Here is a 23,011-nt window from a genome sequence, read left to right on the forward strand (position 1 = left end):
CCCACAGAGGAGCGTTTATCCCATCAACTACAAATTTACTCTGCAAAGCAGCAAAAGACTGATCGGACTTTGGTTTTTAAACCTGGGTTTGTTTGTTTTTAACATAGTGTTTAAAGAGTAAAAAAAAAAACAGTGTAGTCTGAGACTGTCTGAACCAGGGTTACAGCTACATGGGGTCTCATCTTCACACCCATCTCACCCTGAAATATAAAAGTCACATACAGGTGGTCTACGAGCCCAGAAGCTCAGCCATGGACATGATTACTCAACAACAGGCCTCTGGGCACCGACAGGTGGAGCCCCCCCTTCTACAGAGGAGAAGGTCATCCAGAGCCTCTGTAGTTTTCTGATCCATGACGAGCATTTTTGTGGTCCTTGTGGATGTTTTGTCTGCTGTTTTTGTTTTTTTCTAAAGTCATCATGTGTGTAATACAGCAGAGCTTCTCTGTGGTTTTTCCGTAGTCATCCTGAGCCTCACTGGTTAGATTCTGTCTCTCTTTTTTTTGTTGGTCTTTTTGTAGTTATTTTGTGTCTCTCTGTAGTCGTCTTGTGTCTCCATGTCATCATATTGAGTCCTTCTGTAGTTTTTGTGCCTTTTTGTAGTTATTTTGTGTCTCTTTGAAGGCAAAATGTCTGTTTTCTGTTTTTTTTTTTTTTGCTCCAGAGAAAATGAACTGATCGCTTCAAACTGGGGCTCTGAGCGGGGCCACCCTGATGCCATGGGTGCCCGGGGCTGTGCCTGTAGGCCTGCTCAGTAATCCATCCATGACCTCACTGATGCATAATGTCCCCTTGAAACACTGACTGGTGTTTTTGTTTGTTTCACTACCACCACACGTTTTGGCACATTAGCAAACTGCATCTCATGACAAATTCCACATTAAGGACCCCCCCACACAAAAAAAAGGATGGTGGGCGAGAAAAGACCGAACAATAATTACCTGGACTTCAATCCATCAGAAGCTTGAACAACACAGATTAGTGTCCCCAGACGAACACACACTCAGACCTGCCTCACATGACTCCACACAGTCATGTTAAAACTTTATAAAAACACATACAATTATACCTAAAATATATTAGAGAAAAATATTTTGGCCTTTTTCTTTTTTGACTGTATACAACAACTCAAGCGGCTTTTCTCTGCATCTCTTTAGATTATAAATAGTTTTGTGTTTAAATATAAACTGCAGGTAGAAGCCGACTCCCTCTAAGTTAAGACTAAACTATTTTGGTTTTATTCTTTTCAGGGTACTGAGAGCAGCGCACTCATTACTCACACAGTCCAAAAACACTTCACCAGAAACCTCAGTACAAAAAAGAAATTATCTGTAGAAACATAACTGATAATTTAATACAAATCATTTAAGAATTTTCTGACGCGTGCATAGACAGCATGATAAAACCTGGTGAAGTTGGTGCTACAGACTGAATAACAGCTCCTAATTTAGAGGATTTAAAACAGCTGGAGCCACAGTCAGAGAACCAAAACTGACTTTGAGAATAAAGATATTATAATATCTTTAATATTTTAGGAAATTAATGGACAAATTAAGTAAATCAGGGAATTAATGAATGAATAACCCCTCCCTCCAAATTGCAATATTACTGTATCATTACTTTTTTTCTTTCTTATAAAATTTCATCCTCTCTCACATTATTTGTGATATTTTTCCCTAAAATATTACGCTTCTATTCCCAAAATCCAGCTTCTCTTTCTCTCACAGTGGCCTTCATGTTTCAAATGTTTGGTACCCACCAGTGTAAGAACTCCTTAAAAAAAATGTGTGGTTGGGTTTTTGTCCTTCAGTGATGTTTACCTGAAGGAGCAGGAATCAAACAGTTTACTTGAAGCAGATTTAAATGTGCTTAAACCATCAGGTTCTGGTTTTCTAGCAGCGCCTTTTGCTCGGCATGATGGGAAAATCTTAATCGTCCCAGAAATTCCCTCTGATGAATTATTAGACAAACACACTTCTGATGGGTTTAGTTCCCGTAACGCCATTTTTCATCCTTGAATACTATTTTAAAAAACAAAAACAACAACAACAACAACAACAAAAAAACCACTCTGTTACTTATGCAGAATAATCAGAGGCTTTTTGTAGCATCATGTGAAACCACATCAGCGTTTTGATCCAGGTGTGTGTTTGTGGTACGTGTCAGTTGGTTGAAGCTCCGCCCGTTTCCACTGCTCACGTCAAGACGGAGTGTTTGGAGGAGGCCTCATCCACCAGAGCCTGCACCGTGATGCACACTTTCACCAGGCCTTTCTCCTCCAGGATGTGGTGAGGAAGACACAGTTTGTCCTGGGAGAGCAGAAACAGGGAGGGGGAAAAACGGGGGCGGGGGGGGTGTGAGAGAGGGGTGAGAGAGGGGGGGGTAGACAGGGAGAAAGAAGAAATGTGGGAGCAGATGTAGAGGCAGAGAGACAAAGGCAGCACAGGATTTAGTGATGACTTAACTGTAACGTCTGTTTCTGTAAGCATGCCTGCACGTGCAGTCCCGTCTCAGCCAGTGCTGCTGAACATCTTTCCTACTGAGATTTCTGTTTGAGTTCATGTGTAGCGAGTCTGCACTGATGCAAACAGCGAAGCGACACGTGACGCTAAGTTAACTTTCCGTTACACCTGGACTCGGTTTCAGACATTTTCTTCTACTCCTGCTTCGGTGTGATGACCACAGACACCATAAAAGATACCGTGACATCAGCCACTCATTGGCTATTGACAAGATGTTAGTCACAGAGTGTGTATTTTCACACCACAGATGAGCCTCCATTTTGACACACAACACTTAATTTGTTTTATTCAGTATGACCCAAAATGACCGACTGAGCCTATAAACTTAGCCGGATGTTGTTTATGGATATTTCCCCATAAACTTCCATAGGACTGGAATCCATGTGGCCGCCTGGTTTCAGGCACTTCTGCATTGTCTTCATTTTTCTGTCCACATTTTTTAAGGTCTATGGTGCGGACACAGTGACAGCAGACATACCTAAAATAGTCATCACAAGCACACAGCTATGGCCCCACCCACCATCTGTTAAGACTGATTGTTTGCTTGTAGCAGCCAGTAAGAAATGTTGGTTTAAAGGGAGGAGCTGCACCGAGGCCGCTGCAGTGGAAATAAGGGTTGTTCTGAAGATTCAGGTAGACTTACTCAGTGATAAAGATAGTATTGGAATATCATTAGATCTGATCCAGTAACACTGCTGCAGTGACTGTTATAGAAAAGTGTCTTTATGGTTTTAAACTGATGTATCAGTCTGCATGTGGTGAGCCATAAAACGACCTGAGCCCAAACACATGAACATGGAGATGATGGATGATCTTGGGGTTCACTTACTAACTTTTCTTTTGTTTTGGTGCTTTTATTAAAGCTGTGCAGACCTAAATAATGTCTGGAGTGAAAGGATCACATAAAACCTTCACGTGTTGGACCTGAAAAGGTTATCAAAATAGGCATATCAAATCCTAGTGGGATTAAATTGTCCTATGGCCATCTCCCATTTTACATACATGAACTTCTGCTTTAGGTTCCTATGCTTTCCTAAACAATGACACTGCAGAACAGAAAACATCCCTAAACTGTATTTATTACCAATCTTTAACAATGTCTAATATCATACACAAGTCATAAAAATAATCCTTCTTACATGAAATCTGTGCAGAGAATGTGGCGTCAACAGCAGCTCACATTTACTGTTCAAATCATTTCATGGAATGTAAACAAACCGTCAATTACTTCAAATAATCACATTGTTCAAAAGGTAATTATGTTATCCAGCTTTATGCCAATCATTCATAAATAAAGATATTTACCATCCCATCATTACTATAAACCAAAGTACCAGAGAAGACCCCGGTACTCATTCACCCAATGAGCTGACAGGCATAGGTGTGTTTTTAGATTCAGTGGGCACATCTCCACATTCCTTTAGTTTAATCCTCCATATGTCAAACCCTCAAAGACAAACTGCTTAAGATGATTAAGACATAACTCATAAACTCATCTGGTTACTTTAGCCCTTCAAATATTCCTCAAAAACAGTTACATTGCATATCAGGGTGCAGTAGAGTTCAACCGTGTAAATTAAAAAGCTCTCAGCAGGTGCTGGAGTAACGTAAATAAATAAAATTCCCATTTTTCTCCAGTTTCAAAACATCATACATCTCATAAATAGAGCTTTTAGAGAATCATTTAGGCAAATAAATACACAAAAATACATCCAACTGATTTCAATAATCAACAAGTGAATTATGGCTTCCGTTTGCGCCTCAAAACTTTACACAATAGAAAAGAGCAAATACTGGTTGTGCGGCTCTGTAATGGTGAGCGTCTCCATTCAGGAAACATGTGCTTCTGCAGTTCACCCTTTCTGTGAGTTGGGATCAATTCAAGCCTACAAGTGCAGTCAGTCTGAAAGAAAAAAACCCCAAAGAGCAGAGAGCCATCAAATTAAAGTTCATGTTCGAGAAAACGGGACCTCAGCAGTACCCTCGCAGCCAGTTTGGAGGTCTGCAAATTTTTACATCCGATTAATACTTAATTCATCACAGCATTATTACGACTGTAACATTCAGTGTAGTGTGGCATACAGTAAAAATACAGCACACAGTAAGAAGTTACATGTCATTTAAGAAGCCATGGGGAAGAATTTACTGTACGTTTGCCTGACTTTTATATAACACCGTTAAGCACATATAATGGGCTAATTGACTGGGTCCGGTTTGTCATTTTTTTTCACAAAGCCTGTCAGAACCAAGTTCAGCCAAATGTTTGAATGCAGTTGGGTCCATACGTTTTGGGACAGTGACCTTTTTGTTGTACACCACTACAGTGGATTTTAAATCAATAAACATGTGATTGAAGTGCAGATTTGCAGCTTTAATTCAAAGGGTTTATACACAGTCACTCATTCTGAGAGGCTCAAAAGTAATTGGACAAACCTACATAATTTTAAATGTGTCAATACATGAAAATCCTTTGTGATCAGTGAGTGTCTGGAGTCTGGAGCCCACGGACATTAGAAAATGCTGTTTCCACCCCTGCTATGCCTTTGCTGCAGCCACTTTCATTTGCTGCTTGTTTGTGAGTCTTTCTGCATTCAGCTGCTCTGCTGGGTTAAGATCAGGTGACTGAATTGGTCATTGAAGAATATCCCATTTTGTTCCCGTTTCCTGCTACTTCTATCAGCAGTCACATCATCAATAAACACTAGTGGCCCAGTTCCACAGACAGCCTCACCTGCCCATGCCGTAACATTTCCTCCACCATGTTTGACAGATGGTGTGGTACGCTTCAGATCAGGAGCGATTTCTCTCCCACTCCCTCATTTGCTTTTCCCATCATTCTGGTACAAGTTGATCTTAGTTTCATCTGTCCAAAGATTTTTTTTGTCATAACTGTGCAAAAACGTTCTGGCAAAGTTTAATCTGGTCTTCCTGTTCTTGAGTGTAACCAGTGGTTTGAACCTTGTTGTAAACCCTCGATTTACATCGAGGCATCTCTTGATTGTAGACCTTGACAATGATACGCCTACCTCCTTAACCCTTACATATTTTGAATTTGACAACAGTAAAAATACCCTAAATGTCATTCTTTGAGCCTGAAATTTGATTGATTTTCCTAAAGTGATCCAAAATACACACACACACACAATAAAAAATAAAATATTTTTGTATATTAAGGCTGTTCTGGGTCAAATCTGGCCCGTATCTACTGAAACTGATTTTAGAGCCACCAATGTGGGTCAAATCAAGAAAAATGACGTTTTTAGAAAATTGTGAAACTCTACATGCTGTGTCTGTGTGTATTTGCTGTGGTACAGCTATTGCCACCACATTTGTCCAGGTTCCCGCAGAGACAGACACCTGCTGGATGACAGGGAACCTTGAAACAGTAAAACAGCATCGGCGTGATCACATATGGTACACAAAAGGAACAGAGGTCAGAGTGTGCCTTGAGAAAGGATGCCTGATCTGTAACATGGCTGCACAGTGGTTAGCCCTGTCACCTCACAGCAAGAAGCTTCCTGGTTCAAATCCCAGCTGGGGCCTTTCTGGGTACAGTTAGCCTGTCCTCTCTCTACCTGTGTAGGATTACTTTGGGTATTCCAGCTTCCTCTCACAGGCCAAAGACATACATGTGAGGCTGACTGGTGACTCTAAATTGGCCATGGATGTGAGGCGCATAAATGCTCAAAGGGAATAAAGTTCTGTATGAACTCATAGTTAATGTTTGACTTGGAGCTACAGTTTTCTAGTAAGACTAGAAAAGCACATTTGAACCTGCAGTGTAACAAAAATAATCTAAAAATAAACAAATTAGAATCCATTTATTCTGAGCTAACTGATTAAACAGAGATAAGAAAAGGTGGCAAAAGATTATGAAGGGACCTGAGCTGCCGTGGCAGTGAGTGTGGGAAACACACGGACAAGGTTTCCGACCACTGCTCTGAATGCACAGGTTAGTTCGCAGTGAGCATTCTCTGTGTTCTGTTTTAAATTTATAATTTCAAAAGTTATGAGGATGTTTTTATGATATAGCAGTGAGGACAGTGTTTATTGGTTGTAATGGTTCTACATGGTTCTTGCCAGTTTCACATTGAATAAAATGTAATTAAATAATTGCTGTTATGTTTTCACGTCTCAGGTAAAACAGGAGTGTGATAACAGATAAGAGGTGTTGTATAACCTGAAAAATACACTCTCCCTGCTCTCTGAAACATTCATTAAGGATTAATCATTTTTTATGTTGGATAGGCAATTTTTATATTCTACATAAATCTGCAGTTCAAAGTTCAGTATGAGGGAACTTTTGACCCGGGTCATACAGCGAAGGCATGAATTGTGAACAATTAAGTGTTTAGACTTGGTCAGATGTTGTGAAGGTGTTTTTCTAAACCAATTAAAAAAAATCTGCCATCATCAAACAGTCCTCTTCAAGAACGTACCAGATTGCTAACATGGACATTCCTCAATTTTTGCTGTTCTCTCCATGACGTCCTTCAACATCTCTTTGGATCTCACGCTGACAGCTCTGGTAAACAGCTACCCAATCCAAGCTCAACACAGGGAATCAACTCAAAGTCCATCATCTGCTTAATATATCATGAAATAATGATGGAACAGGACTCACCTGAACAGTTTTTCAGTCAATTATCTAATTACTATTAAGCCACTGAGGAGGATGTCTATGTTTAAACACTTAATGTATAAATACATAATGTAATACTTTTGTTAAAGCCTTTGAATTAAAGCTGAAAGTCTGCACTTTAATCACATCTTGATTGTTTGACCTCCGGACCTAATTGTATCTTTTACATTCACAGACTGCCTTCCTCTGTCAGTGTTTGGTTCTGCTAAGCCACTGCAATCATGAAGGTGGTGTTTGCGAGCTTATGAGAGGGGGAAAGTTCTTTGGGGTATCAATGCCCATGTTAAGTTAAAATAAATCTTACACTACACTATTTAAGTAATTTGACTGTGAGCACTTAATCACCACCACACACCACATGTGGGTGCAGCTGATCACAGGTCAATAAGTGTTGGGAATGGGCTTATAAAGAATTTTTAAAAAAGGGAGAAAGAAAACTCCCCTTCAAGTTCCTCGTCTCATGCACCTCTGGACCACTTTCAGAATACCTGATATATTTAGACTTTTTCTTTTTTTTTTAAAGACTGTGCATCAGCACATGCTAGTATACACTACAAATCAGGTTGTTTCCACTGAGCTTTCTCCCTCTGATGCCCAAGAAAGTTTCAGTATCTGATCCTGGAGGATGAATTCATGCAGCACAACACTGCGAACAACCCAGAAAAAAAGCCAGCATGTTCCTGGATCACGCTTCTAACCTGACACGCCTGCTCTGGGTCTGGAAACTGCTCGGTCGTAATCAGAGACCCAGCTGTTATCACCGGTGATAAACCTCCACATGAAGTTTGGGTCAGTTTGAAGCAGAATGTAATGCCGGCTCTCACGTGGTTGAGAACCGTGGTGAAATGTGTGGCGTGTTTACAGTGAAAATGGTCCTAACAGGTCTTTCAGGGAGAAATCTATAAGTAGCAGCTGTGCTCGAGTAGTCGGGAGGTACACTAGACGATTATCTTGATTATCTTGATTTGTTTTTTTGCGGTGATGTTTCCAAAAGTTTTGGATCACACCATTTATATATTCAATATTTTAGACCACTAGACCTCCAAAAGGCTGCAAAATACTGCCCATTATACTCAGCATTTATATATAAATACAAGAATAATCTGATCACTACTACGGAATACGTTACGTCAGCTGTGCACATACTGGCATGTTCACTCCCTTAGCAACAAAAGACAGCAGTTTGTTTGTAATTTCAGCAGAAATTGACCGTTTCTGAGGCCAGACGTGACCCACAAAAAAAAACAAACTCTCGGTCCTGCACATATGTGATTATCTTTGCTGGCCAACATGTTGATAAGACATCAGTGACTTTAGGTAACTTACTGCTCTGCATGTCCTGCTTCTGTTAAGTTTTATGTCAGTTTATTGCAAAGATGTCAAACAAGGATAGAGGAAGAGGCATTGGCTCATGCTGATGCTGCATTTGTGTCACGTGGGACGGTGCTGAATAAAACTAACAAATATTATAGAGGCCACGTGGGGAAATTAAATTGCCACAGTAGGTTTTCAATAGTGTTCATTTCAGCTTCTTGCTTTAACAAATCATCATGCTTACATTAGGTGGGGCACACACTGAAAATCACTGACTGCAAACAGGCTCATTTTTTACAGCCACTATGTTCATGGAAAGCATCCTTTTTCTTTTTAGCCCCATAGAAAGCACTTTAACACCTAATTACTGTCATACCGGCCAAAGAATAACAGGAAACTCCTGATCACAAGATGAGTAATTAGAGTCGTTAAACGAGATTATTCTTTCTCCCCATGTGACACAAATGCAACAGAAATAAGGAGGAGGAGCCTGGGCAGAAGGAAGGCGGAGCTTGCAGGTGTCACGGTTACGTCAGCTCGGTCCAACTATAGGCCACGAAGAGCAGAACAAGGCAGAGGATGTGAATCAGGCTCGAACCAATAAGGTCCCAGATCTGCCAGGCGGGAGGCGGGGTTTGAGTGGTAACAGAAACCAATAAGGGAGTCTCTGACGCCCCAGGGGAGGTGGGGTTTGGAGCTGAGGTTGCCTCCTCCCGATTCCTGTCTGGAGAGGTCGGATCCAAGGCAACCAGCGCTCGAACTGTGGTGCGAACTGGCTGCAGGCGGCACTGGATGATGTCATAGGGCGAGCAGAGGGAAGACTGTTGTCCCCATTAGGAAGAAAGGGGTGAAGGGGACAGGAGGAAAAAATAGTGGGAAAAGTTGGAAGTAAAAGAACAAAGGAGGCAAAAAAGGAAGCAAAGAAGGAAAAGATGATGTAGGAGAAAGAAGAAAATGAAATGTAGGGAAATAATATTGTAGAGAACATGGGGTGACGTAAATGAGAGGATATGATGGAAAGGTGGAAGATAAAGGGACAAAACAAGGCAGAGTGTGAATCAGAACATGAGTGTGTAGTTAAAAAAATGAAGGAAGGATGTTGGGATTAAAGGTGTGCAAAAGTTGGTGCAACAAAAACAGGTGAAATATTCTCCACAAAAAAACAGCAAAAAGAGGAAGAGAAAAAACAATGAAAGGGAGAAGTTTAGGGTGGAAAGAGGAAAAATTGAGATTGGAGGAAAAGTGATGAAGGAAGTTATTAAAGGGAAAGGTGACAGGTAAAAAAATAAATCAATCAAAAGTTCATAAAAATAGCGAGAAACAAAAAGAAAGAAAATTTATGGAAAAGGGAAGGATGACGAAGAGGAGACAACACAGGAAGAGGAGGAACACGTGGTGCGATCCAGCCGGAAAGTAAAAAAGACAAAGAAAAGGCAGAAGGTTAACCAATGGACATAAAGGTCAAAGGTCACAGAGTGGAGAAGCTGGTGGTGAGGCAGGCAGGGGAAGGAGGGATGCTTACTGAGAGGGTGGCAATAACCTCTGCAGACCCCTTCCTCCCAGTAAGCAGTCCTATGATGAAGAGGTGGCTGATGGGAGAGCCAGTGCAGCAGGCCAGCACGTTAGCATAGAAGCTGTTAGCACGTTAGCGCAGCGAAGCTTTGCAGAAGCATTACTATTAAAGCATTCAGGCTGCAGCTTAAACGGCGGCTAGTGAACAGCGTCCACACAGAGGCTGCAAAACAGCCAGCAAGCAGTGATGGAGGTCAAAGGTCAAGGCGATTAAATCCTTGGAACTTCAATTTTCTTACAGATAAAAGCAACATATGAGAGCGCAAAACACACATATCAACAGAACATAAAAAAATAATATAACAAAATGATTACACAATAACCAGCTAACCCTGACCCAGTGTCTCACACCTACTGTCACTTACTTGATGCTGGATTTGGAAAAAAAAAAACAAAAAATTCTAATATTTCCATTTCCTTAAACAGCCAGCATCCTTGAGCAGCACACTGTTACAAATCAAAACTCCTATTTCTTTTAAACTGGCCAGGGGAGCCTGTGAATGTCACCTCGCTGCCCATTAGCTTCCAATAGAAAATGCCCTCCCACTGTTATTTACTTGAACTCTTGAACTGTAGCAGTTTGACCACTGAAGCCTCTAAATGTGAAGAACACTTTTTCTGTTGACTCTTTCTGCTGCAGAAAAGTAGAATGAGCAGTTTCAGGAAGTTTGCACATTTGTTTTTCCTGGTGATTGATATTGCTCTCCGGTATGGAGCTACAGATAAAAACTGGAAACAAGCACAAACAGCCAGCCTGGATTAGTATAGCGGTAACAAAGTCCACCTACCAGGTTGTCTTGAACAACAGGTGTGTTGGCATGTAACAGCAGGTGCACAGCGTATGTACCCCTCTGTGTTCACTTTTATTTCCTGACTGTAGCCTTGAACTCAGCACAGCCTGCTAGGCAACATAAGCACCCTGCTGCTCCAAGTCTTTGGACAAATGCTGCATTATGGTCAGTGTATACAGACAGTGGCGTCTGTGCTGGAAGTGTCCATGGACTCATTTTCAGAGTGCATATCTCAACCACTTATTGATACAGAGGGTTATGGAAACCTAGCAACAACGAGCCTAAGTTTTCTCCTCTGTCATTATTTGCAGGGGTGATATTGTAAGTCTTGCCCCTTCTTGCTTTTGATTGGCCGATGAGAGAACAAGGACATTGGAGGAACAGCGGGTTTCCAAATGCTGAGCTACTGAATGTGAAGAGTACTACAGGAAAACAGCTGTGCCCTGACTGGCTTTTGTTTAATGCTGAGGACTCTGAGTGGTGAAACTCAGATTCACAGAATTTGTATTAAAAATAGTATAAAAAAAAAGTATGCTTCCTGTGGACATAGACCCATAATGCTGTCAAAACAGCTGTCAAAATGAGAAACTGATGTTTCCACAAACACAGTTCTCCACTGTTTACAGTCTTTATGCCGTGCTAAGCTAGCCAGCTGCTGGCTTTAATCTCACATGATGCCTCTGCAAAATGTATTGACAATGTGTATTCTGCAAACAGTTGGCGAGTGGTTGCTGGAGGTTACTGGTAGTCGCAAACATGAAATTGGTGCAGCACCAAAAAGCTTCTTGCACTTGCTTTGGACACCACCAGGCTACAGCAGTTAGCAGTAGTTTGCATGGAAGATGCGGGCATGTCTGCAAACACTTGCAAACTTCTTGCCAAGCACCAGTGAAACTCTGAAAAGTGTGACACGAACAAGAAATGGAGAACATTCTCCTTCAAAGTAAAAGTTGCACCTTTTGAAATGTATCAGTTGTAGTGGTAAGGCACAACTTTTACTTTGAAGGTGAATGTTCTCGGTTTCCAGGTTGTGACACACTTTTTCAAGCTTTATTACAATTTGGAGAGTAAAAATTGGACTAGTTGGTGTCTTCCATGCAAACTATGGGCAACTGCAGCAATCTACTAGCAACCATCCTCTTTATGGCTGATTTCACCCAGCAACAGGCAGCAACCACTCACCAACCAGTCAGGGAATTCCCATTTTTCCCAAGTGACCGGTCACTTGGGAAAAATGTGATCTCTGGTCACTAGGCCTGTGTGGCCTGACCAGTCTGTAGACCCGTGTGACTGAGGCCAAAGGCCAGCTTAAAAAACGTTGGAATGCTTCACGTGGGTATCAGGTTGGTGTCACTAAAAAGTTTGTGCACCAACTTGTAGCTCAAGTGAGAATAACCGGGACCTATTTCAGGGTGATATGGATTCAGCTGACATCTCTGCATAAGCATCTTAGACACCCTTGATAGTGGTTCTTTCTTCACATCGTTTAATTTTAAAAGGTTTTACATTACTTTTAAGCAAAGAGTTTTACAAAAAGTACCTTCAGGTGTGCAGGTGTACAGTAGAGAGAGTGATAACCATCTGAACATCTAGCTCACCACTAACTTGTTCAACTTTTAGACTTTGTTCTTTTTTAAATGATTTCAGTCAGAATCCACCACACAGCAGGGTCTATAACAGAAACCTGCCTCAAGTATCACGTTCTCCTTTTACAGCTTCAGTCTGGACACAAAGACTCCTTAAACCAGTGCAGTGGTGGGGATGTGTGTTCCAGAGGCTCAAATCTAAACTTTTGTTAAGTGTGGTCAAACACATGGAGTAAACACAAGCAGCCCATTCTGCTCCGTACCAGATTGGAGCTGCTATTTTGATTGACTCCTGTCATGATGGAGGAAGCTGTAAGCTGCAGGCAGCGATGACGGTGGTGATGAGTCAGCGTTACATGTTGAAGTTAAACGACTCCGTTTGATAGCCATGAGAACAAAAAGGAGGCAGGATTCAACCAGTCCTGGGAGAAAGCTGAGTGCTTTTCAAGTTTTATGTTAAAAACAGATTTGGGTTGAAACTCACTTATGTTAGACTGATGTACTTCTTATTCAGTGTCATATATGTAAAAAAAAAAAACTGTAATCAATCAGTTTTACTTGCTCAAGGATGACATTGCAAAAAGTTGCTTTTAGACACAGAGAACCATCAGCTTTCCTTCCATGTCTGGTTTATAATTTAGTGTCCGGCAAAAATCTATAATTTTAGTTTTCACCTCATATACTGACATAAATCAGAAGGAAATGGAAGGTGCCAATGCTGCATTACCATTCATAAAATTATACCTGCTATCCTGAAGAGATCCGTTTTTTGCAGGACACTTTCACAACTCTTTTGACTTCTTACGTCAACAATCAGCCAACAACCAAGGCAACTGTTTGATTTAGGCCAATATGGAGTCAACGGGGACTTTCTCTGAAGAACTGGGGGTGTTTTCAGGTTGGTAGGTTGCTGGTTTACATCCCTGCACTGACTTGCAGAAAGACCTTCGGCAGCAGTGGGGCTGCACGAAAACTGTCATGGTAACACTGGACTGGTCTCAGCGTGTAATAACTTGAAGCAGGTTTTGGATGACATGCAACTTGAAATCAACCCCCAGTTCAGAGAGGCTACGGGGATCTAGTAAAGGGTTTGTAATCGTACTAAGAGCCACATCTTACCTGTGGCACGCCTATTTTTCTGCAGGCATCCAGAAAGTTCTCCACATTCCTCCGACACTTGGCCATGCTGAGTTTAGGCTGGAAGCACAAATATAACAACTTACTGAACTACACTTAGAAACACATTTTAAACATAACAGGAAACGAAACCCTTTCCAGTCATTATTTTAAGGGTCAAAGGTCGCAACTGACAGTAAGACGTACCACTGCAGGTGAGGGGACGTGGATGCTGGCGACAGAGCGTGGGCGAATGTGATTGGCCAGATGGCAGAGCACGACGCCGTCCATCAGAGACGAACCGAGGTCTTCAGGAAGGACGACCTTCAGCCTGCTCTCGATGCTCTGAGGAAACAATGCAGGCAGCTATGTGTGAGCAACAGCACTGGATTACAGTATTACACATGATCATCCACAGCACGCCGACGGGTCTCAAGAGCTTGAAAAAAGGCGACTGGACTTCTTTAAGTTTTTGAAGGCGTTTCACCTCTCATCCAAGAGGCTTCTCCCTAAAGGTGGAGCATCCCAGGTATTTAAACCCTGGTGGGGGCTGTCCCCTTTGGAGGTAGTCACTGACGCACTATTATTCATGTGCAGCATCACATGAGCCAAGATGTGTCCACTGTGAACGATCATCATTGAACAGAGGTGGAGGCTTACGACACCAGCTGTCAGCCACCTACAATGCTGCCTTGAAATCCCTTCCAAGGTGCCTCAACCCCCACTCACACCTTACTTCAGGTGACCTCAATAGGTCACATTATAGGGTGGGGTAAAGTCACACAGGGATTTCACCTGAAACCTGATCAATAGTGGGTAAACGACCACCTCCAAAGGGGACAGCCCCCACCAGGGTTTAAATTCCTGGGACTCTCCACCTTTTGGTTTTAGAACTGAAGAAGTCTCTTGGATGAGAGGATGAAGTCCAGTCGCCTCTTTTCAAGCTCTTGAGACTACCATGACCTGGATTACTGAGACCCTACACAGACACAGCACACCGACAGCTGACTTTAGCACCATTCACGCAGAATGAACATATATTACAGGGGAGGAGGGGAATGAAATATTCATCATTCTCATCTGTAACTGGCTCCAGGCAGCATTTTAACCAGGATGAAAACACTGTGAATCAGTCAGTTGGACTTAGCCTTCCCGATGACATCATCACTTCTTATGTCTATCCAAAATAAACCCACATAACTCCACTTAGAATGATAGAAATTCAGAATTTACTTGAAAATCGTTAGCTTTGATGTGATGGAGCTCAAAGATGCAGTCAAGCCATTTAAAAAACATTCATGTTCATCCAAACAGCAAACCTCTGAGTCACAGCAAATCTGAACACATTAGATTCAGTGCGGCAAAACACTTATTGGAGGTTAGATTACCTCTGAGTTCCATCACCAGCATCACGAGTTCATACAGGAATAAAAGCAAAACATGGAGAACAGCAACAAAACTTCCTGTAGGTGAAGACCCTTCCTGACAGTTGGCAGATTTCACTGAGTTGATAACATGCTAAGCTAAAAACCTCTCTGGTTCAGCACACGGCTCCAACAGGGTTTAAATCAGAAGAGGAGCTGCCCGTTTACAGGAGGCCATTCCAGCTACAATTCTTACCAGTGAAAAATGACCCAAATCTGTATCAGAGTGAATTAGAGTTAATAAACAATCAGTGCTTTTTTACAGAGAAATCCAGCCAACTTGAACGGGTGAAAACCTGTTTAAAATGAATAAACATTAAGATGACATTAGCTCGTCTCACGTCTCTCAGCTGCTCCATGAGCTCCAGCTCCTCCCGCAGCTGCTCCATCTTTCTTCGCATGGTGAACTGAGGATCCACAGACTCCAGACTCTTGTGGCTCCGCAGGAACACTGCAGCAACAACAACAGGACACGGAGCATTACACGTTAAAGGTTTGCACAGGTAGATACACGGGATTAGAGACAAAACCCTGACAGCTGACGTCTGAGGAAGGAAAAAATTGCCATGATGAGGAGAGACTGAAAAGCCGACTCTGGAGGCAAGAAATCTAATTTCAATTTACGACAATAAATAAATAAATACCACTAGTGCATCTAAAGAATGATCAATAACCTTCTCACGCAGTTTAATATTCTACTGAACCTGCAGTTTGATGATGTAAGCAAGTCTAGCCTCCTTTTAATTAACAGCATGTTTGTTTACACATCCATGACCAAAATCCAGGAAGACTCCGGAGCACTGATGAAGAAAAGACAGGAAGTAGAAAAAAAGATTTGAAGGTGGCAATTTAACAACCCCAGGTTTCTATCTTAGGACTCTACTACAGTAGCTTTGTATGACTGACAGTTATAAATAACCCTTATTTATCATATGCTGGGCCTCGATGCAGCCCCTTAGTTCATCCACCGTCTGAAACAAGCTATAAGCTCTTCTCCCTATAAAGCCACCCTCAGCTTAAGTTAGCTTCATTCTGATTGGCTGCCCTTTGCAAACATAAATGACATCATACAGAGCCAAAAGTAGAAGAAGAAGAAGAAAAAAAAAAAAACTGTGTTAAAAAGCATATAAAGCAGTCTGAAGCTTGAGCTTTGGCCCCACAAGGATTACTTACACATACACTGACCTCATTATTTGGCCACATTTAAAACAACCATCCAGAACAGAACAGCACATGCCAGAAAATTAGGGAAAGCATAACAGATCCACTTTAATGAAAACAGTCTTTTTGAATAGGAAGAAACGCAGGCTCTTTATTAATGGGCTCAGTGAGCAGTGACCCCCCCCACACACGCACGCACATACTAATTATCTTGAAGTTAGGGTATAAATACCTCATGGGTACAAATGCTGTTCCTTATTCAAATCCAAGTAAGCCATGTCTTTACTTTCATTTTTCTACTCTTTCTTACATTTGCTTTCTATCTACACTGCTGCCATCTAAATAAATCTTTCCTTTAGACCAAAAAAAATATACTCCCACACCCCACATTTTTAGTTTGCAATCATATCTTCAAGAAGAAGCAGACAGTTGGTGCCTCCATCTTTCTTTTGAGAGGATAAAATCTGTAAATATTTACCAATTTACTTTAGCTTGAAAAACAAATGAAAGCATTAATTGAAGATCAAAACAGTTGCTGGAAGTCTAAAAAAAGATATAGAAATAATATAACAATCATAGAAAGTGAAGAGAAGCTAGGATTAAAAATGCAGATGATGAGCTGCTCAGAGAGGAGCAGTTTTATTATCACTGTGTAGGAGGACAGAGTGTGAAACATGCTTGGCCTCTTCCCACACACACACACACACACACACACCTAAAATACGCACCCACATACATGAAACGCATACTGCTAAACACCGAATCATTCACCTCTTCACTGTCCTATTTTCCACACACATAAATCAGCCTTTTCCAGCTGAATGAAGCTGAAAACAGCCTGAATCGGTGTACTTCCATCAAGAGGCCACAGGAGGGAGCTCTACGCTTTACACTGGGTTCCTCTAGTGTTGTGAGGAGCAGAAGATGACAGGGCTTCAGGATGTGAATGTTTCCAACACATTCACCTATATTTCAGCACTGTACTGTCTCCAGGTGGCATTTGTATGCAACTAAATTCAGATCTTGACTAAACCCGTGGATGAACTTGACTTTTTTGGGTGGGTAAAATGATCTACTTGGACCTTGGACCCCAGTTCCTCTGGTGGAAATACAGGTGGAGGAACTAAGGTCCTGGAACACAGTCTCAGTATGATAAATGATTTGCTTGGACTCACAGGATATTCCTGACTGGCGTGAACTCTCTGTGGGAGACAAAGGGAAAGGGGGAAGATAGTGAAGGGCAAATAATTTTATCTCCTGATTTATATTCTGGGTCAAGTCATTTTACAAGCTGCTCAACACTCCCTCCTCTTCATCATCTTCCTACTCCCTCTCTCTAAATGTCTCTGTCTCTCCGCCATCTGGACATTCTGAGCCTGTAGCATCTTGTTTCTGTGCCTCTTCCTCTGAAGGGTTATTGGAAGGTTTTCTTTCTTCAAGAGGGGGGATTTCAAAGCCCTGCTTGTTGGTGTTTATCTTTAAATACTGGAAAGACAACGCTCATATGTTTTAATGATGACACACACAACCAGGTGCTCTCAGCACAGGATGCACCCGATTTCATCATAGCCCAGTCCAGCCAGCTGTGTGCAGTGTAGAAAAGGCATGTTGCTGAAATTATATTTCACTGTAAATATTAATGAGTCTGAACTGAAAAATGAATTCATGATGATGATGGCCATAACACCAAAACTGCCATGAAAGAAGGTTAAAACATACACACAAAAAGCTGATTTGTGTTTCTCAGCTGCATCTTTCCAATAATAACAACAAAAATGGATAAGCTCATCATCTATCATACTAATTGCCAATGTAAAACACTGTTTATTCACCACTAACACACTGGTACAGTATTTATCAGCCCTCCCCCTCTCTCTAAAGCGCAGCTGAGATAATGTCTCTGATCGCAGAGCTGATCTGTTTTGAGGAAAAAGAAATCTTCTCTCAGTGCAGTTTGAAGTTGAATCTATCTTTAGCCACTTATGTTATCTGTTTGTGTGCACTGCCATCCTTTGCAGTGATGTAGACAGGCCATAGATACACATGCAAACACACTTTAAATAAAAACACTAAAAGCATACACACAGACAAATTCCAGTAGTCATGTGGTTATGAATACAAATACTCAAACACTGATCACATGCAGTGTGTGTGTATGCATCCACACACACACTCACAGGGTGATGATTGGTCGTTAATGAGGTCAGGAGCGCTGATGATGGGAGCATGATGTCATTCTCCCTGAGGCCTGAACCCATTACAGACCATTAGTCATAATAGTATCACACTTACACATAAGCCGCTCGTGTAGAGAAAGAGTGTTTCTGTAAAACACTGACAGATAACAAACAGTCTTATCCTTGCAACGGCAAACACTGAGATCACCTCAGGCAACTCAAAGACGTGTGTCAGATAACTTACAGTGTGAGCGTTAAAATCAACAGCTCGAATCACCGGACTTTTAAGATCAGCATCAGTGCATTTGGAATGTTTCATGTCGTGAGGCCGCGTAAGGCGAACACATGTAAATGTTAAAAGAGATGAAAATGAGTCAGACTTAAAAACTGAAAGTGGTGAGAAAGTGAAGTTAAAAAGTCTCTGAGGGTTTGTAACAGATTTGTGAACATTCAGAAGTTATTACAGCGAGTGTGTGAACAGCTCACAGCTAAGAGTCCCTGCAATATATCAGAGCCTTTTATGGGCCGACTGACTAAAACACAGCTCACAAATATTTCTACCGTTGTGAGCTCCTTCCTTCACATACTGCATCGTCAAAGCCCCCTTTATACAACCTTAAACATTACAACTAAAAGACTAACCCAAACTTGATTCCAATCTGAACTGAAGTCAGAACCAAGCAAAAGTATCCTCACTTCATGGTCCATAACTGACGGTGGTCCTGATAAAGATAAAGCACGCACAGAGACACACGGCTGTGATCCATCTAAGATTCTGGACTCCATTCCAGTGCAAGTAGGATACCCCTGTAGGGACCATTATCTGACACCTAAAATACAGGATCCAAAAATAGACGCACACACAAACGTGCACAGACGAAATCCAGACTCATTCATAGTGCATTCAGTATGCACACGCACACAAAACTGGAGATGCATCAGAGCTTCCAAATATGGCCTCTGATCTCGCAGGCTGTCTGACGCTTGGACCTAAGACATTTTAACGTACAACACATGTAGGTCATGTCACGACAAAGCCGACACAAAACACAAATGTTCTTCTCTGGAGTGAAGTAGGCCTTTTTAAACTATTTAAATCGAAGTCCCACCAGTAACGGGTTTACTCACTGTGCTCAGCTCACTGTGCAGCTGAGCAGACGGTGGTGCGGTTTCAAACTGTTTGATCTGACCTCGCCAAAGTTAGGTGAAGTCAGGTGGCCAATTTTATAATTTAATCAAAACTTTTCCCTTGCTGTAATTTTGAGAGCTAAATATACCTTTCAGATATAAAGAGTGCTTTCAAAATGCGGTGTGAAGGTCTAGCAGTGGTCTCAGAGGATGAGTCGCTGTCTTCAACTCACATCTCAAGAAGGGAAGCAAGGCCAAATGCTTTGGAAGGGCTTAGCAGCATTTCACACTGGACAAGCGGACAAAAGACCAAGTTAGACCCTGGGTGGCAGTAACAAAGAGGTGCACGGAAACACACACAGTGTACCAAACCACAGTGAAACACCCAGAGATGGAAGCAGCACTCCATTGTCAAAGAAACATTCACACTGCAGCAGGTTAAGGAGCTTAAAAATATCTCAAAGCTTTAAATGTGGAGGCCAAAAAAAGACCAAAGTGCGCTGACTATCACGGACGTTCCACCACAGACCTCAACCTCATTCAGCATTTATGAGAGTGCATGAAGAATGAGGAGGCTCTGTGTGCCTGACAAGAAGCTCTTTAGTGCATTGCCAGATCAAACACAGGCCAGCAAACATGCCCATGCCGGCCCACAGTGGGTACCTGTGGCGCCCAAGTGGCTCTGCCCATGCAGAGCCCACAGCAGTTTTGCCCTTTAGGGCCCCCCCTTGTGGAGCCCATAGTAATTTTGCTATGGGAAATTTTGGTGCCCCAGGTTAGCCAACTGTGGACCCTGGTACAAATGCAAAATGTGGGGCACATGTGGGCACTGCACTGTGGGGCCAGATGTGTCACACTTTTAGACCACAACTTCTCACAGATTGGGGTTTCCTTTGAATCAGCTGCCAGTCTGTCCTCACACACAGCACGTAGCTGCATTTGTTGATTCTTAGTTATCAGAACATGCTCATGTTTGTTGAAGCAGCAACATATCAGGTTTATTCCAGGAACTATTTTCTCAAAGATGTCAATTTCAGAATTTAAGATCTACACGAGCCGTGCTGCAGTAACACACACAAACTTTCACATCACATCTAACTTCTACCACGTGCACCTGCAAGTCCACAGCCACAACACACACGTGAACAGCTGGAGATGAAAGCAGAGTGTGGTGAAGCTCGCCTTTGATCAGGGTATACTGCTTCAGTGCACACACACACACACACACACACACACACACACACACACACACACACACACACACACACACACACACACACACACACACACACACACAGCAGCTAGCCTAAAACACCCTCACATGTGGTCTGAGGCAGAGAAACACACAGTTGCAGTGGATGAGAAATAAAGAGAAAGCTGTCAGGGAATTTCAAAGTAAAGTATCCCACTGCACTTCTTCTACAACAACACCCCCCCTCATCTCCTCCAGCGTGCCAAACAGTGACCCTTCTGCTATTTAACCAAAATCTCAGTGAGGAAAACCTTTTATTTAACTAAAAATAATAACACCTTAGAGGGGAAAAAAAAAGAAAATTAAGTCAATAATATGTCAAATTAGCACACTAAATTAAAATAAAAGGCTGAGGAGGCTTTGGTAGTAATACAGTGTATCACAAAAGTGAGTACACCCCTCACATGTCTGCATATATTTAAGTATATCTTTTCATGGGACAACACTGACAAAATGACACTTTGACACAATGAAAAGTAGTCTGTGTGCAGCTTATATAACAGTCTTCATGCAGAGCAACAATTCGTCTTTTCAGATCCTCAGAGAGTTCTTTGCCATGTTGGAACTTTCAGTGACCAGTATGAGAGAGTGTGAGAGCTGTACTACAAAATTGAACACACCTGCTCCCTATGCACACCTGAGACCTAGTAACACTAACGAGTCACGTGACATTTTGGAGGGGAAATGACAAGCAGTGCTCAATTTGGACATTTACGGTGTAGTCTCTGAGGGGTGTTCTCACTTTTGTTGCAGCTGGTTTAGACATTAATGGCTGTATATTGAGTTATTTTGAGGGAAGAATAAATTTACACTGTTATATAAGCTGCACACAGACTACTTTTCATTGTGTCATTTTGTCAGTGTTGTCCCATGAAAAGATATACTTAAATATATGCAGAAATGTGAGGGGTGTACTCACTTTTGTCAAGTCAAGTCAAGTCAAGTTTATTTATAAAGCACGTTTAAAAACAACAGCAGTTGACCAAAGTGCTGTACATTTAAGATAAATAAAATAACTTAAAACACAATGTAAAAGAGATAGTTAAAACAGGAAGCATAAAATTATAAAAACAAAAATAAAAATAAAAGAAAACAACATCAGTAATGTATAATTTTGTGATACACTGTACTTATAGAGACTGAAATATCATGACTGTGATTAAATAGCCTTCACACGTGTATCTGTAAGACCTAATTTGACAAATATAAACCCGTTATGACCACGAACTGAAAGTGGCCCTGATAAAAACAAAACTAAAACCAAACACACTGAAAACATGAAAACTAAGCTGAACGAAACTAAAATTTAAAAGAAAAGAAAAAGATACTGAACACTACAAAATTATAGCAATGCTGGTCAGACTGAGAGAAGCTGATGTTTGTGGCGAAATCACAGATGTGTGAGCTCGTAGTCATAATGGCTTTTCCGGGGAGCGATCTAACAGCAGCAGCTGTGCTGGGAATGATCCAGAGGTGCAGGTGAAGATGACTAGAAGAGGAGATGACCCAAATTCAGTTCAGGTTTGTGTTTTTTAAACAACACTGTCGCCAAGTGCTGCTCATAGGGGTTTTTTTTCTTACTGTTGGGTTTTCTCTGTAATTATTGTACTTTATTGTATTTTTTTTACCTTACAACATAAAGCACCTCAAGGTGACTGTTGTGATTTTGGGCTATATAAATAAAATCTAATTGAATTGAAAATAGATAGATTATACGATTTATGGAAAAAAAATCAATCACCCATCAAAAGAAAATTAATTGGCATCCCCTAAATACGCTCCTGGTTTTAATTTTTTAAAAAGTGTAGAGATTTTTGTTATATCTGATAGTAAATGAGCTGTGGACTGATGAACAGAAGAACAGGCAAAAGACAAAGTTCAAGACTCTTTAAAAACCTCCGATTATATTGGAGACCATAAAGAGAGGCTTTTTTGGCTTTGAAGAGAAAACAATCCCTACCCAGGGTCTGATGGCGCAGTCTGAAAGAGTCTGTCAGCAGAGAGCTCAGCCCAGATGTGTGTCATCTGGCCAATTAGCAGATAAAGCGGGACCTACCCCGGCTGTGATTGCCTCCGTCGTCATGGCTACGAGGTGTATCTCTATGGAGGGGCGAGGCCTGTGGGAGGAGGGAGGGGTCGAGACAGGAAGGAGGGGGAGAGCAGGGCAGCGAGGGCGGGGCTACAACCAGGGGGTGGGGGGTGTAGTGCAGGAGGGTAGTTGAGGAGGTGGTGGTGGGGAGCATCAAGGCGAACCAAGTAACAGCAAGGCAAAGATCATTCCACGAAAAGCACACCCCGAAAAAACAGCACCAGGAGGACGTGTGAA

The 23,011-nt window shown here is 41.8% G+C and overlaps 1 protein-coding gene across 4 annotated transcripts in view; it reads right to left on the minus strand.

Annotated features, from left to right (window-relative positions):
• Positions 1–810: 810 nt before the first annotated feature.
• Positions 811–23,011, minus strand: part of lrch1 (leucine-rich repeats and calponin homology (CH) domain containing 1) — a 91,050-nt gene continuing 68,849 nt past the window's right edge. The window contains exons 15-19 of one of the 4 annotated variants that reach the window (XM_030758364.1): positions 22,742–22,864; positions 15,309–15,418; positions 13,751–13,888; positions 13,547–13,624; positions 811–2,309 (exon numbers count right to left, since the gene is read on the minus strand). In XM_030758364.1, the coding sequence (XP_030614224.1) occupies positions 2,196–2,309; positions 13,547–13,624; positions 13,751–13,888; positions 15,309–15,418; positions 22,742–22,864 (563 nt within the window). In that variant the 3' untranslated portion in view covers positions 811–2,195. Of the gene's footprint in view, positions 2,310–3,314; positions 4,426–8,548; positions 9,300–13,546; positions 13,625–13,750; positions 13,889–15,308; positions 15,419–22,741; positions 22,865–23,011 lie in introns of those variants that run through there. The other 3 variants (XM_030758363.1, XM_030758362.1, XM_030758365.1) reach the window with 3 other exon arrangements.

This window comes from Archocentrus centrarchus, chromosome 21 (genome assembly GCF_007364275.1).
Source record: "Archocentrus centrarchus isolate MPI-CPG fArcCen1 chromosome 21, fArcCen1, whole genome shotgun sequence".
In the NCBI taxonomy this organism is placed as follows: Eukaryota; Metazoa; Chordata; class Actinopteri; order Cichliformes; family Cichlidae; genus Archocentrus; species Archocentrus centrarchus.